Raw genomic sequence first — 16,283 nt, 5'->3', positions numbered from 1 at the left:
GAATATGGAAAGTATCTGAAGATTTTCTTTTAACTTGTCTTGATTTCCTTGAAGACTCTGGCACACAGCATGAGATTAAAATAACCTGGCCTTGCTGGCCACTTTGCCCACAAATACCAAGGAATAAATATTAGAATGATGGATTCTCTTTCCCTTGTCAACCATGAATGTGTTCCAGCCAAGGGCAAGGTCTAGAGAGTAATTCAAAAATAAACAAATAGAACCAAAGAGTAACTTTATTCTTTTATTCAAAGTTTATTAAAATACAAGGACAAATTGTAGAAGCACACATACCACTCAGCACCAATATAATAACACTCTTTCTACTGATAGTCTCCAAAGCATTACTGTTTCTGCAACCAAGAAGCAGAGATACACACATGCATTCTCACCACATTTACCCAGTACTCATAGCATCATGCCCCGAATATTCTCCTTGCTGGGAAGACAAAGATGAGCAGAAGCAAACGAATGTGACTACATCCAACCACTAACTGAGTCGATGACTCTTTGGTCAGTAGTTATCATTCGCACACTGGTAGCCTCCACACATCCCAATCTCCCTCTTCGGGGGCCCGATTATTTGGGCTAGTGATGGAGTCTGGTGATAATGTGATGCAAAACTAAAGAAAACTGGCCAACATTCCCTACCCAATATCTTATCATGGCTTTGGTTGTATAATACTAGATACTCATGTTTCCACATCCTCCAATTCTAACACACATGAAAACCACACCCACCAGTGACATGGTCTGGAGAAGTCTTGAGAGAATTTTATTTATTTCCCAACACCTTCTGTGGGTTTCTTTCATTTATGTGTTTACCTGTTTGTGTTTTTAGGGGGTAGGGGGAGTTCTGAGCCAAAATTATGACTTCATTAAACATTGCTTAGGTCTTCAAAGTCTCCTCAATAAATATTAAATAAACTCCCTGGAGCTCTGGTGCTGCTGCCCAATACAGGCAGCAAGCCCTGACTTGCATGAACAGTCTTGTTTGGATATCTGTACATGTTTGCTTTCTTGGTTTAGACTCACTATGGAATAGAACTGGGTCTCTTAAGACTGAGGCCTTGCTTCTGGTGCTATCCAGAATGTAAGGCATTAGGAAATGGCCCTTTGGCTCATCCTAAAGTCACTCAGGCCTCCTCCAAAGGTGTGAAGTTTCTTTTAGAATTTTCCCAAATACATAGACCAAGGTCTTCCCACCTAACCACTTCCTGACTCTCCCAGGCCCTGCCCCCTTCTTTCCTAGAGGACCTCAGGATACTATCAAGAGAGTGCTGATCACCAAGCAGAGGTTGGTACTTGTGCTCCATTCTAGAAATGCATATCAAGACTGGGTTTAGCTTCTATTTTAAAAATAAAGGAGGAAGTAAGGAGGAGGTTTGAATATAACAAAAAACACTTAGCTCTGATTTTTGGCAATATCTTTTTTGTTTGTTTTTAAAGCTCCTAGAATTAAAAGGCTCATTGCTATTTTCAACTGTTGAGAGATCCGACATTGGATATTGGGCATGTTCTGAAAAGCTCTAAATGCTGGTAAAAAGGTTTTCATTAACTCTTCAATAGGACAGATGTCGGTGTTCACATTTTTCTCTTTGCAATGGCCATGTGATTCTAACTGAGCTTATTTTTCAAACTATCAGTCAGAGTTCAGGTGAAATAAATGCCCAACTTGATCCTCTTAGGATTTACAGAATGGGAAGTCCTGTCCAACAGTACATTCCTCGTTATGGACATAGCCCATAGGACATGCTGAGGCTACCTTGCATCCATCTGGGAATTTCCCCAAAGGCCCAGATATTGTCTTTCACCTGCCTCTCTGGTATTTTATGTAGCCAGGCAGTCCTCATGCATGACCTCACCTTATTTCCTAATTTTTATTCAAGAGCCCAACTAGTGAAATACACTCAAGCAAAATGAAAGGCAGCAGTCTTTTCTTTTCTCCATGGTCATAGAATAGGCATTTCTGATTAGTGGCAGGATTCAACTAAATCAATATGCCATTTAGAAGTTGATATTACCAAAAATCAGGGGTACATTCTATAAACAAGGTGAAGACATAGGACCAGAGATACAAAACATAAATATAAAAAGTCAGATAAATTAAATGACAGTCACTTTAGCTGCACAAAGCAAGAACAGAGGTTCTAATTTGTTTCTAAGGAGGTCAGTTACATTTTAATGTCTGTATCAAACATATCTACTTTACTGTGCAGGCATTTTATTCATGCCCAATTAAGAAAGTCATTGTTGATTCCACTAATATTTTCAAATATAAAATTAAAAAAAAGTAAGTTTTGAATAGTTCCAAGACATAAGTCTTTCAAACACTACCTGTCTGAGAGAATCCAGAAGCTATGATAATATCTAAAATTGCTCAGAAACTATTTCAATAACAGACAAGCTAATTCAGTTTAAGAGGCTAAAGTGATAGCTCCATGTAAACACAGGGGGAAAAGATGCTTAGTTGCTAAGAACAACAACTCAAAGTTTTACATATAAAATTTTAAATATATAAAAGTTTTGCCTTGTGAAAATAAGAACTACAGTTTTTCAAAGGAACATACTTTATAAAGACAGGATTGGTGGGGTGGGTATTGACAATCTAATAATTTCTCTGAGCATGTCAGCTAAGCATCGATTCCCCTCTACCTCAAACTATGAGTTCTCGTTAAGTTCATAAAAGATACATCACAGGAAATCATAAAAGTTTATGTTGAGATAAATAGGTTACATAATTAAAGACTTATCATAATTCTGATAACACCAAGCCATTCTATATATTGTAGGATTCCTGAGCTTTGTCAATTCATTTTCTCCATTGGCCCCCAACAGTCTTTCTTCCAGTGACTCTTCTATGTTCTATCGAACATATCTTTTTCCCTGATATTCAGCCTATGCCTTTGTATGTCTATTTCCACTGCTTCATTTCTCCATTGGATGATCCTCAGCCAGAGGAATTGCACGCACACAACTTTCTCTTTCTTTAAAAATGTATCACAACTGGGTGATTTTTTTATCACCCTTTCCCCAGACAACTAGCACTAACTCCCTTCACTGAATCTCATCCCCCTACCAGCTTCTCTAACATCCTGTTCCATTATTGTACATATAGAACAAAGGGGAAAGTTTAAGGAAAGAGGGTGGGTGTGCTGCAACCAACTGATCTTTTATGTGCCACAGAAATCTCAACACCATTTTGAAGATAAAAATCAATGGGGCCCACTGATAAGCCTTGAGTTATAGAGTTTAACTATTTAACTCTGAAATAATCCATTTTCAATGTGATTTTTCAGAAATTTGTTAGTGTCACATTGTCAAAATCTGCTTTGTTTCTTTGTAGGTGTACTTTGTAGAATTTAAAATACTGAGAAGCTTAAATGTTGTTGTATAAAGAGTCAGTTAAAATGGCCCTTTAATATCTAAACAATAAACTGACCAGTGATATGATTACTATATTACTCCAATCTAAAAATAAAAATAGATTTCTGGTTTTTGCAAACTCAGTTCCCACATCTTTTTCATTTCAGGAAACTAGTTCAGAAAGTTATTTTCAACTTTAGATATCTTTTTATATTAATTTTATTTTATGATTCAATTATTAATGGAATGGTCATAAGAACCTTTGATTTTGCATATAAATAAAAACATATACTGTGTTTGATAGTGTCCTTAAATTTATGATAGAAAATTTGTAGGTCTATTACTTATGTTACTTATAGATAAAACTATCATGTCTTCATTTTAAAGAGATGTATATACCATAAATAACTTTATATTAATGTACTATAAAGGCCTTAGATTACTAGACCTTAGCTAATAGAAACAAAGGAAGATCCAAGTCTAAATTTAAATGTCAATGGGAATTCCATTTTACCAAATTCCATACTACTGAGGATTGCCATCAAATTCCCTTTGATGGGAATTATCTCAAACTAATTTTCTCTTCCTCTATTTTGCAACTGAAGAAACGATGTTTGTTTGTACTGGTCATTCATTATAGCTCACCTACTTTGAAAGAAAAACAGTGCTGTAGTTGAATGGGTAAGACACCTACCTCCCACAGCATCTGAGAATGAATGTGTATACATATTTTGAGCCAAAGAGCTCAGCATTGATTAAACACTTCTATAGAGATCAAGATGAATAGGGCCAGGCAGGGGGTATGAGGTGGGGCCAGGCTAGAAGGGGTCAATGAGGAAAAAAGGGGACATATGCAAAACTTTCAACAATAAATATTTTAAAACAAAGAATGAGTAGGGCCACATCACAATGGTAGAGATGGAGTGGGACAGATCAGTACTACTGGATCCATTGGTTTCACCTCTCAATGGTGTGGGGTGCAATTCACCCACTGAAAATATATGCACCACAAATACATTTCAAAAAGTAATTATTTTTAAAAAAACAACCTCAGAAATGCAAATATTAGAGTGTGTTTTTCCCTTTCAATTCCCCTTTCTCCCTTAATCTAGGAGTATACTATGATAAATACATTGATTCCCTACATATATTCTCTATGCTACTTTTAGTTGAGCTACTTCTTTTTCTGGTCTTGTGTATATTTTCATATTTCTGTGGATAAAAAAATTACTCTCAAGGTGAAACTCTATGATGCTTCCTAATCCTTCTGCCTCCTTTTCCTAGCTAGTCAACTTGATTTTCCTCACCTGCCTTGAAAGTAACTCTCAGGTTTTAGATGATCATTTTAACCCTCCAGGTAGGAATCATTCCTGATATCTACAAAAACACCTGTGAGACTGGTATAGAGCATTATATGGCTAGAAACTAGAACATCAGAAACTAACATTTAAACACCAAGGTCCTAACCACCTGGCCTGGGTTCAAGGCACCATTGTAAATAAATATTTAAGAATTTTTTAGTTGAGCTCTATCCATGCTGAATAAAGCCTAGGCAATACCCCTTATACTAACGAGAACGGTAGCTTCTTCCTTAACATGGTCGTTATTCAGGTGAGTCTTTTCTTCAGGTCCCAAAGCATGCATCAGCTGTCGCAAACAGGGTTTCTTCCTCTCCATCTTGGGATCTTTACAATCAGAAAAATTTTAAAGTTTCTTTTAGAAAGAGAAGTGATGGGGCTACTATTTAGCCAAATGCTATTTTGGGTGTTGAAAGAAGCAATGAGATGATAGAGGTTTATGTTCTTCTGAGATGTAAATTCCTGTCTTTCAGTGAGGCAATGAGATTCAGTGGAGGCAATGAAATTCAGCTGAACTAGTGGATTCAGTTCTTCACTTCCTTTCAGTTCTTCACCAGTGAATTCAGTTCTTCACTCCATTACAATCATACCTTTAACTAGTTAATCTAGATTTCATCTCTTGTTGAAATTCTTCTCCAGCCAATGCCGGACTTCTTGGAGGTTGTAGAAGAAGGGACCCTTTCCTCCCAGATAAGCAATTTTCTGTCTCTGCACAATACACACACGTTCAAAGGCTACCCCATAGGCTACATTGGCATTATTGTCCATGCGGTCAGCCACAACTCGGCACTGGGGCGGCAAGGAGAAACGCTCCAGAAGCCGGTGGGCAGCTGCGCATCTGTCTTCCTGGTTCCTGTGCTTCTTCACCTCAAAAGACAAAGAAGAATCCCCAGGCACCGCCCAACCATCTGAAGGATGAGCCTCATCAATGTAGACCAACAGGAAGTCAGCCACTGATGAGAACTCCTCTATCAGTTTGCTGAAGGCTGGCAGCTGGTTAGTAAAAGGAGGTCAAGTGGCTGAGCCGAAGTTGACCACCAGTGGGCGCTCAGGACAGGCAAAGTCAAGAAGGTGGCACTCGGCTCCAGCAGTTATCTTCTCCTGGGCACCATTTTCATTGTCGTCGCCTCCTTCAGGATTGGAGACGTGCACCACACTGGAATTGGGGGCATCTTCACCCAATTTCACCTGGTTGTGAAAAAAGAAAGAGGAAGAGCATACCACATTAAACACATTGTCACTTCAATTCACTCTATATGAAAACAAGTGGCTCTAATAAAATGTGGTGAACATATATTGATTTGAGTAAAGAGGCATCGTGGCAGGTAACGTAAAGAATGGCCCCACAGAGAATAAAAGTCTTTTTCATTCTGTGTAATCACTGAAGGTAATTATTTTTATCATTGAAGGCACTGCAGTTAACACTCTTCATAATTAAGTTGAGGCTGGTATTCTTCACTATTCTTACTTTGCTGTCAATGCTTAGCACACATTATATAACAAATGATTAATTGACTTCATTTAAAAAGTTAAATGGTCTACTCTAAGACAAATTATCAGAGTCGTGGAACATAGTACCTCTTTCTGAATTCCCCCTTCTAAGTTCTAAAGTACAAAAAAAAAGACCTTTACTTTCTTGCATGATGCTAAGTCTTTTTTTCTCATTCAATGGACAATGATACCAATGGGCTCTATTCTTGGCCAGAGCTAGAAAATGTGGGGTCCACCATTTATAATAAGAAGCTAGTCCCACTTAGCCTCTTCAGCACTTCAATATTCCCACCTGTAAAATGGTGATAATGATGCCTGTCTTCCTCATATGGTTATAGAAGGATAACATAAGGAAAATAGCTCTTTGTACATGATAACTCACTGTGTGGATATAGGCTGCCATTATTAGATGCCATCAAAATATGTAAAACAGAATGCCACCTTTCCCGGGCAATTCTATGTTTAAAAATATTTTTCCCCCCAGAAGTAATTTGAGCTCTCATCAGCATGACATCCTTCCTATAGCTACTGCCCACTTTGGGCTCTTATAACTAGAACCTCATTATTTTCATTAAACAAGCAAATAGACAAAAACATTAAACTATTCCAGAATTCTACTTGTAATTTCTCATATTTTTGTGTTTTGTTTTGTTTTTTGGTCTATTTCCCTCTTTTTATCTAGGAAGTCACAAACCATTTACTCATCTATCATCCATTTTATCAACAAACTCCTCTGAATTATAAAATACACAGGCAGAAGAGATCTAGAAGAAAATTGTTACAGGTGCCCTCTATGCATGTGGTTTAAATAGTTGAACACAGACTGAAAGAAAGTTTGCTGGCCTTTGGGTCTATAAATTGATAATAAAAAACAGACAACATAAAAGAGCCAATTACTTCAGTTTGAATGAACACAATTGGATCTTCCCTTAGAATGGTTTAATCAAAGCCAATAACATCAGGGACAACTTATAAAAGTACAATTGATTTTATACACCATTCTTAATATTACAGAACACTTCCAACTAGATCGACTTATTCTCCTCATATAAATACAGCCACATACAAAACTGCTGTTAATTGAAGTCATTTAGAAGTGAATTGTTAAAGATTCAACAATCCAGACTGATATAAAACACTCAAGGGCTTTTATTCAGAAGCTTCTATCTAATGTTAATGCATAACTCATTTTCACTGTAGGCAAAGAATTAAAGAAGTCCCGTCTCTCCCTTCTGAAAAATCTTAGCAGGGCAGGTTTAAAACAAGTACTGGTACTTTTCTAAAAGAAATCTTAAAATAATACGCTGCTTCTTAAAAAAGCAAGCTGTTGGTATGATTTCAACAGGTATATTTGCTTTTCAATCACTATCAGGGAAAATGTTATTTTATTTATATTAATCTTCTTGGTTAATCTACAAGCGACACTAGCTAAAGAAAATAATCCCCTTAGATGGATTATTTCATTTACTTATTGTTCTTTATGTTTTACTCTTCTATTAAATTTATTGGGGTGAAATTGGTTAATAAAATTACATAAGTTTCAGGTGTACAATTCTATAATACATCATTTGTATATTGTATTATGTCCACCACTCCAAGTCATCTCTTTCTATCACCATCTGTCCCCTCTTTACCCACATCTACCTCCCCTCAACCCCCCTTCGCTGTGGTAACCACTATACTGTTGTCTTTGTCTATGAGGTTTTTTGTTTGTTTGTTTTTTGCTTAATCCACTCACCTTTTTCACCCAGCTTCAAACCTCCCTCCCTGCTGACAGCTGTCAGTGTTTTCTGAGTCTGTTTCTATGTTGTTTGTTTATCTTGTTCATTAGATTCCACATATGAGTGAAATCATACAATCATACGGTACTTGTCTTTCTATGACTGGTTTATTATTTTATATAAGCCACACTTGTCTCTGAGGTATTAAAATATACTTAAAATGTAAAGATATACATTTTAAAGATATTACAAACCTATAATCTATGAGATCTTTTTGTAATTCTTTGTAGATTTAGGTGGTAGGTAGCATTACCATTGCCTTACCATTAGATCTGTTCCACTTAAGATATCAGTAACAATTCTAGCATGGCTGTTTTTAACCATATTGTTGGGCTGTGTTCCTCAATATACTTATACAACCAAGATCTGAATGCATTCAATCAGTCTGAATCCACTAGCTCTTGTACTTTATGTTAACTGAGCAATCCATACACAGGAAAAAAATCATGTCTGGACTATAGACTTGTAGGTTCTTGGTTGGTGAAAACATCCATCTGCCTTTCGGAGTCATTTTTAAGACCCACCAACAAGTGTGTGGTCTTGTTAAGTGGGCCTCGGATGCCCATGGCTCTCATCCAAGCAGCACTGTTGATCCTTGCATTATTTCTGACTATTCAACTGAATAATCTAATCTGATGCTTCAGTCACAGGTGCCTCTCTTATTACCTGTAGATAATTTTCTTTGAAAGTTAAAGCACTTTCTCTTCCTTTTTAGTGACAAAGTATAAGTCAGCCACATAATTCTTTCCAAAATACAGCCATACTAATTTACTTTAGAAAATTTAGAACAAATACAACACTTTCATTCTAAAATTAAAAGTTAAGAAAGTTACCAAATACATAATGCTCTTTGTGTGTGAGGATTTGGCATTTTGTTAAGCCGGGATGTATGTGTGTGTGTGTGTGTGTGTGTGTGTGTGTGTGTGTGTAAATATATATATTTGAATGAATTATTGAATGAATGATAGTTGTTCTAATCCTATGTAGGAGTCAGTGAAGAATTTTACACTTAATATAACCTTGACCTGCAATCAATATAACCATAGTTGGGTGATGAATGAGCTAACTGAGATAGATAATTTAGAAATGTAAACCTACTGTAGAGTACCACCATCATCAATACCTAATGCTGTTGCTCTGTTCTGGATTACCTCAGCTGGTTACTGTATAAAATGAAAGTCAATCCTCTTTATTTTGTTGAGCATCTATGACCTTATTGCAGATTAGCATGTAATAAGCAGATATCCTGCTCATGAGAATGACCAGGTAAGAGAAATGCATAGGTGAGATCAATGTTATTAATACTAGTAGGGGAAAACGCACACCCATGATTTGCAAGTCCAAATGTGAGTAGACCAGTAGTCTGCTTTTATAAGTATCATATACTAATCATACAATTTGTCCATATTGGCTAAAAACCTACTGATGGAGGATAATTTAGCAATAATAAAGAAAAAATAGAAATTTAAAATAATAAAGTTTGCATTTAACTTCAAAGAAAATCTTTTACAAGGACATTATTGTTCCTTTCTCATTTTCCCATTTGGTCACCATGAAAATTAAATTCCTATTATGACCAGAGTTTCAAATGGAGAATTTCTTGGTTTGCTTGGCTATGCACCCTGCTGAGATGGAATGGGAGAATCACCACTGTCTTCAATGGTGGAAGATTCTTTGCTTTCCCCAGGAGCAAAGCATTCCTTGACCAAGAGCCAAAATGATGAAGAAAATAAAGCTGGTTCCATAATAATAACATTTAGGCTGCAGGAAAGAAGCTCAACACAAACAAGTTATCCCTGATACTCCCAAACTTTGTTTTAATTTCCCACAGTGGCACAGAAAGTCTCCTGGCCACAAGTTACCTATCATCTTAATTTCTCCTTCTTAGAGGGTTTGTGTTTGGTTTTTGTCCTTAATGAGACATATTTGCCAAAGAGGCATTCAAAAGGCATTTTTTACTCTTGCGGAAGAGTAATTAGGTCGGTACCTCTTTCCCTGCCAGCATTAGCGGCTCTAAAGAGAACCCTGCCCAGTATTTAATGCCCAAACACAAGAAGCATCATTTCCACTAATTGGTCTTGAAGTTCCGATGTTCCCAAAGGGTCCCTTTATTTTGCAACAATCAGAAAGGACGTACGTACGTAAAATGCAGTATCGTCATCGCTGACTTTTATCTCTCTCATCTACACTATTACAATGGTCCTTTCTTACGTCTTTGTAATCAACGTCAACACAACATCACCAGCACTGGAGGTACATTAAGGGTTTGCATTTTTATGACAGGGAGCGTCTCTGGGCCAAGCTCAAATGTTGCGAGAGCCATGTTTATAAATATGAGCAAGAGTGTAGCTACATGGCATGTTTATAAATCTGATTCCCTTGATGACGGGGTTCCTTTCACTCACAGTGTTCAGTGCACAGGGTGGGAAGGGCTATGCTGCTTGAACATGTGGACTGTGAAAGGAACAAAGAAAGGACCATTTGTCAATTAGAAGCTGGAAACAGAGCATATACTACTAACTTTTTTTTTTCTTTTCCACTGGACAAAATATCACCTAATCTCATGATAGAAAGTAAAGCAAGTGATAAATATGGAAGGGGTGGGGGTAGCAGAATAGTTTTTCCACATCTTTCTTGCTGTTCAAAGTCCAGGAATGGCTTCATTCACTACCAGGAAATTTCCAATTCTTTGACATAATGACCAGGCTACATCAATGTCCTTATGAACATAGCCAAACAATTATTAAGCAGCGGTTTAACCATTTACATTCAAATTGGCCAAATAAATCAGAGTCGGAGGATAAACTACCTGCTCTTTCCTCTGAATTCAGTTCACTTCTGGCCATTTTCTTTTGGATTCCTACCTTGAAACACAGTTCTGAGCTTTATCGGTTCCCACTGTTTTATCCAAGTGATAAACAAGCTCTGGCTGTGGCCTTCTTTGTGTTCTTTGGAGAATGTTTCTCTCTTAAAAGAGCCATTTTCCATTGGAGAAACTAGTGTCAAAAGGCTTGAGGTGAATGAGGAGGAGGAGATGTTAAAGAGACCTTTTCAAAACCAAAATTATATGTTCAAATGAATATGTTTTCTGTACCACTGCCATATTAACCGTGAGGAAGATAAACTGCTTCTCGGCATCTATACTGTGTGTTTACTTTTACACTTCATTTAGGTAGGGGCTAGCTCCCAGACAGGGCAGTTTGCTCATTGGTTGCATTTTTAGTCTTTGAGCATCAGCAGAAGGATGCAGTGTTAAAAGCAATGACACTGACAAAGGAAACTTAAATGACAAATATCTGTTATTCACCTCAATCTATAACTTTTTGTAGACTTGCCTTTTCATAAAAGCAATGCCTGGAACACCCTCTAACCAAACCCAAATTATCTTTACAAGCTTCCCAACAAAGTTAATTTCAAATCCCATTTAACATGTTCATGAAGAAGGGGCTTTTGTTGTTGTTTATTTGTTTTATTTTGTTCTGTTTTAACTTCTGTGTTGCCTTGTGTAACAGCCAAGCTCAAGGATAACACTTTTATTTCACTTTCTCTTAAAATATTCCCATGTATCTGACATTCAACAACAGGGAGAATTAGAAATGACATGTTTCATCGTATCTCATATGCACACACTCATCCTGGAAAACTCTGCTTCTGGGGTGGCAGTCTCAAAATAGTGCAAGTCAGGGTTGTGAAATACTGTGATGCTATCTCAAACAGTACCTCCTCCAGTGTGTCCCTAGAAATGGCTACACCCAGAGATGGTGGCACAGAAGACAACAGTATTCAGGAAAGAGATTCTGAGTGAACTTCAAATGCCACCACCAGCACCACCACCCCTGCCTTACTGGGTGGCAGAAGGAGACCTAAGTTCAGTGCAAGTTGGGTTTGCCATGTTTCCATTCATTACACACCCAGTCCAGTCTTGTCTCTGGACAGGCGGGTTCTTGGGTTGTTTCTTCTCATGGTGTTAGCTATTATATAAATCATTAAAAGCAAACTTAATAACATCAGTCATGAACTTGGTCACTAATCAAATCAGTAGGCAGAAACAATACAGGAGAGGAATGCACAAGCCATAGGCAAAAAAAAAAAAGGTAAAAGAAAACAAATCACTCATCCTTCTCAATTTCCTGGAATAGGAATAACAAAATATTGCAACACAATGGAACACTATACATTAATGAAAAAAATAAATAATAAAGTCTATTACAGAGGTATTTGTTTGTTTTTCTCTCTTAATTTTAATAAGTTGCTTAATAGGAAAACAACCTCGCTTAATATTTGTGGGCAACCTCACAGCCCCTATATTTTATGTGAGAGATGTTTACATAAGTATACACTCATATTAGTAAAATTCTTCCAGGCAGTGACTTTTCTTTTCTAGGCAAAAGTCAATTCTCTTTCAAAAAAGTAAGAATCTAATATGCTGAGATTAAACCACTGACATTGCCATGTTATCTCCTAAGACCTACAAATACAAAAACATAAACATCTCACATTCAATGTATACACTTGTAGAAATCAAATGATCCCCTCATACTTAACATATCTCCCATTGGCTCCACATACACAATATACATGAGTTTTCCTGTTAGAACTTTGAGCATCATTTCATATAATTATAAAAGAAATTTTCCTGATTGATAAGAGTTCTAACTATTCTCCTGTCTTTAGAAAAAATGAAAACCTTCTGCAGGTTTCTCTCAATATCAAAGGCATGTGTTATAGTAAAACTTCCCTAATGCACAGTGGATATTTTCTTCCTGAACACTTGTTTGATTTTCAATGGAACAACCCTACTCTGGATTCTTTGTGACTAGAAATTACTTCTTTTCCTTTCTGGGGGCATAGGTTTAGTTTTCTAGTGCTTATTATGGAGGTCTTATTCCCTTCCTCCTCTTTTATTCTGAATTTTATTCTGGTTCTGGGTGCTGCCTGCTTAAGGTGCAGCACTTCATTGGCTTCCATATTCCTCCCAAACTCCCCTTCCCTGGCAACTTGGACAAGATCCCCCAATACTGTGAGGGAAAACCAAGACTGCTTTGATAGCAACTTTTGCCAAGTAGGTCTATTCTTCTTGCTCAGGGACCTTCAGGAGTTATATGGGCACAGGGGAGAAGGGACAAATTGACTCATGAGAAAATGTTCCACTTTGTTCCTAAGATGAATTGAAGATCCTCTGAGCATAAAAAATAAAAATTAAAAAAGGCTAAAATGACAGAATTCTTCACTGAGAAACAAAGGTCTCAAGCCTGGCTTTGAGAGAGCAGCCCCTGGGACCTGACTTCCTCAGGTAAGTGAGGTTGCTGCTCCAGTGATCAAGGCATGCCTTAGAACAGCTTTGAAACTGAATGAACCGTAGACGCATCTGTTCTTTCTAAGACAACTTACTTCACTTGTGAGAAACAAAGCAAATGTGGTTTCTCTTACAAAGTCTGGAGTTCTGACAGCCAGTGCTAAGATCTTCCTTTTGCAAACTGTTACCTAGTAACTTGGGACACAGGGCCTGATAACCCTTTGAAAAGGGTTCAGATTGGAATCAATATAGAGGATGATGCTGAACACGGGCTCGCTTACATTAACTCTTACCTCTCCCAGAAATGATGAGATAGTATGCCAAAGCACACCTGCTGTGATCATTCCTGCAGCCTTGTCCTATCCCTGAGTTTTGGTAGCGTGTTCTCGCCACCCCCGCTACTCCCCCCCACCCCCCACCACCACTTGCTTTTCACCCATTGAACTGTCTTTCCCAACACAGCTCACCTAGCATCTCATCAAGCAAAACATCGGAACCCCAGTTTATAACAAGAGCATGGGAAATGCAGCAGCTTGCCCTCTCCCAGCATCTTCATACTTTTCCCAAAGTTCTCCTGCCGGCACAAACACCCTCTACTCTGAAATCACAGGAAGCCATTAAATGACCCTTATTCCAAAGACTCCTTATTAGGTCACACAGTCAGCGTGGCTTACTACCTGTCAAATCTGACTCCTGTGACAGGTGTAGAAAGTCAAGGCAGGAGCTCACTTGAGCATAACCCCTCGGCCCCCACACAGGCTCCACAATCCCCCCCCCCCCCCCCCCCCCCAGTGCTCCCAGCGGCCTCCAGTCCCATGGCGTGCAGCCCCTGCCCCTGCTAACCTAAGCAGCCCCTGGGCCCGCTCACCTGTTTGTAGGCATCCAGGAGGAAGCTCTTCCAGATGCAGCGCATCCCCTCTGAGGTCAGCATGCGCCTCCACTCCCCGCGAGTGGACTTGGAGCGGCTCAAGAGCAGCACCACGTGCTTGAGGAGAATGACCGAGTCATAGAGCGCCAGGAAGAGGCAGTTGGAGAAGAAAACTGGCAGAATCTGCAATGTGATCAGCAAGTCTACGCTGAGGATGCCCATCTTCCTTGCCTTCCAAGTCAGTTCCTGTGTGCGCTGTGGCTCCCCTTCACCCTCTTACTTAAAAGGGGGTGGCAATAGAGGGGTGGGGGGAGGTAAAGGGGAAGGTTAGGGAGGGTGAGGGGGGGGGGAGAGAAGGAGAAAAACTAAATTAAAAGGAAGCCCAAGATCTCTCCTCTTTCAAAGAAGCAGAAGTGGCAAGACCAAGTCCAGTCTCTCCAGCCCAGCAGTTGGAGTGTGCCCATCAATTCATTCAATTCGGAGCTGCTTGCATTTTTTTTTTTCAGGATTTAAGATGTTAAAAAAAAAAAAAAAAAAACACCTAAAAAAAAAATACTGGCGTACCGGTCCCTAATCCAGTTACCCTCTCAGAGTCGGTTAAAGACAGGCAGTTCCACTTTCATTTCCAAGCACCTATGAGACTGTGGCAGAGACAGCAAAATTTTCTGTAGCTTTTCATTGTCTCTATGTTCAGATACGTAGCCTGTTTCTTTCTTGAGTTGCCAGAGTTTTTAAAATGTGCTTTAAGGGTAGGGTTTTTTTTTACTCCCCCCCCCCTTTCTTTACTCCGTTTTACACACACTTTCTGTTCTCCTTCCCCCAGCCTGTCTCACTCTCTCCCTTCCCCTGGAGCGACTGACTCCTCTCCTCTCCTCACTCCCTCTGGCTTTGCTTCTGCTATCTGTGGTGCAAAGTGCTCTCTGCAGCCCAGTGAGTCTCCCTGAAGCCTTTTATACATTCCCTGGCTAATTGCTGCAATAGAGAAATGAAAGCCTAATCTTGGTAAAGATCTTGACGTCATTGAGAAAAAGGGCTTTACTTTGGCCAGGACTGCAGTGAATAGAAAAGCAAAACTCGACAACTTTTTTTTTTTTTAGAAGTGGGGGGGTGGGGGTGGGGAGAAGGACAGTGGAATTCTGCTTTGTGATTTAAAGAGAGAGAGAGAACAAAATTAATACCTCTGACGGTTTTTAGGAAATGCTTTCAAACCTTGGGGAAAGTAATTTACTACAATGTGTAGATTTGATAAGTTAACACTTTCTGCCCTGATTATTATTATTACTGTTATTATTATTCATTTAAGAGAGGGGTTAGAAAGAAGGGGTCCTGGAAGACAGAGAAGAGGAAGAAATGGTCACCTTTGTTCTATTTCTTGAAAGATGTGAATGCTTCCATTTGGTCTTTATACTTATATAGTATGATTCTCATCAGATTTGTGACCTAGGTTCCTTAAATATTTTTTGAATCAGGATTTTATTTAACAAAATTTAGAGTGAGTTGTGAGGTGGAAAACTTTTCAACTCTTTGAGTACCACCACAGCATTTCTCTAAAGCTGCTTGCTGAAAATTAATACAAGTATTCTTTTCAGTTTTACCAGTTTCTAATGCCCACCCCTCCCCCCAAAAAAAATATTCCGGAGATGAAAGCAAGCTAAGTGACCAGACCTCCTTTTACTTCCATTTTGATTATATGCAGATTAAATTAAAACTTTCCATCAAATGGCATTAAGATGCCATAAGGTTGAGAAATAAATTCTTTATAAGAGAACTCGTTGCATTCTGCACTTCCCCTGCTTCTGTTAGCACAACTCCTAAGAGACCTGACACTTTAGGGAATCTATCTTTTTGCTTGAAAAAAAACTTTTAAATTAATTTGTGGGTGTTTAGGAACAGACTTTGAATTGGTTCAAGAGCCACTCTGACCACTCCTCAATGGCCCACCTGTCCCATCAGTCTCCAGCACCGACAGGTATTTAGACAGACAATTCTTGGGCAGAATGTCATGACCCCACCTCATTCTAGTTTTCCTTCCTCACTTACCTAACAGATCACCTCTAGGAACTATGTTTTCTTGGAAAAAGGAGTGGCAAGTATATACCCTGGAGTGGGGATAGAGAATTTTA

At 38.6% G+C, this 16,283-nt stretch overlaps 1 protein-coding gene across 5 annotated transcripts; it reads right to left on the bottom strand.

Moving 5' to 3' along the window:
• Positions 1-243: 243 nt before the first annotated feature.
• Positions 244-15,071, bottom strand: DIO2 (iodothyronine deiodinase 2). 5 transcript variants are annotated; one of them, XM_070415603.1, is made up of 3 exons: positions 14,725-15,071; positions 14,161-14,439; positions 244-5,912 (listed from the first exon to the last, which is right to left on the bottom strand). In XM_070415603.1, exons 2-3 carry the CDS (start codon positions 14,380-14,382, stop codon positions 5,325-5,327), a joined length of 810 nt encoding a protein of 269 aa, XP_070271704.1. In that variant the 5' UTR covers positions 14,383-14,439; positions 14,725-15,071; the 3' UTR covers positions 244-5,324. The 5 variants fall into 5 exon arrangements, with proteins under 5 accessions (XP_070271704.1, XP_070271720.1, XP_070271694.1 ...); XM_070415619.1 differs by having other exon boundaries at positions 14,161-14,435; positions 14,725-14,762; XM_070415627.1 differs by having other exon boundaries at positions 5,337-5,912; positions 14,161-14,435; positions 14,725-14,762.
• Between the last annotated feature and the right edge of the window lie 1,212 nt (positions 15,072-16,283).

Source organism: Myotis yumanensis, unplaced genomic scaffold (assembly GCF_028538775.1).
Source record: "Myotis yumanensis isolate MYYU_CA2020_CCGP unplaced genomic scaffold, mMyoYum1.0.hap1 SCAF_1, whole genome shotgun sequence".
Taxonomy (NCBI): Eukaryota; Metazoa; Chordata; class Mammalia; order Chiroptera; family Vespertilionidae; genus Myotis; species Myotis yumanensis.
This window is presented reverse-complemented; position numbering and strand designations above follow the sequence as displayed.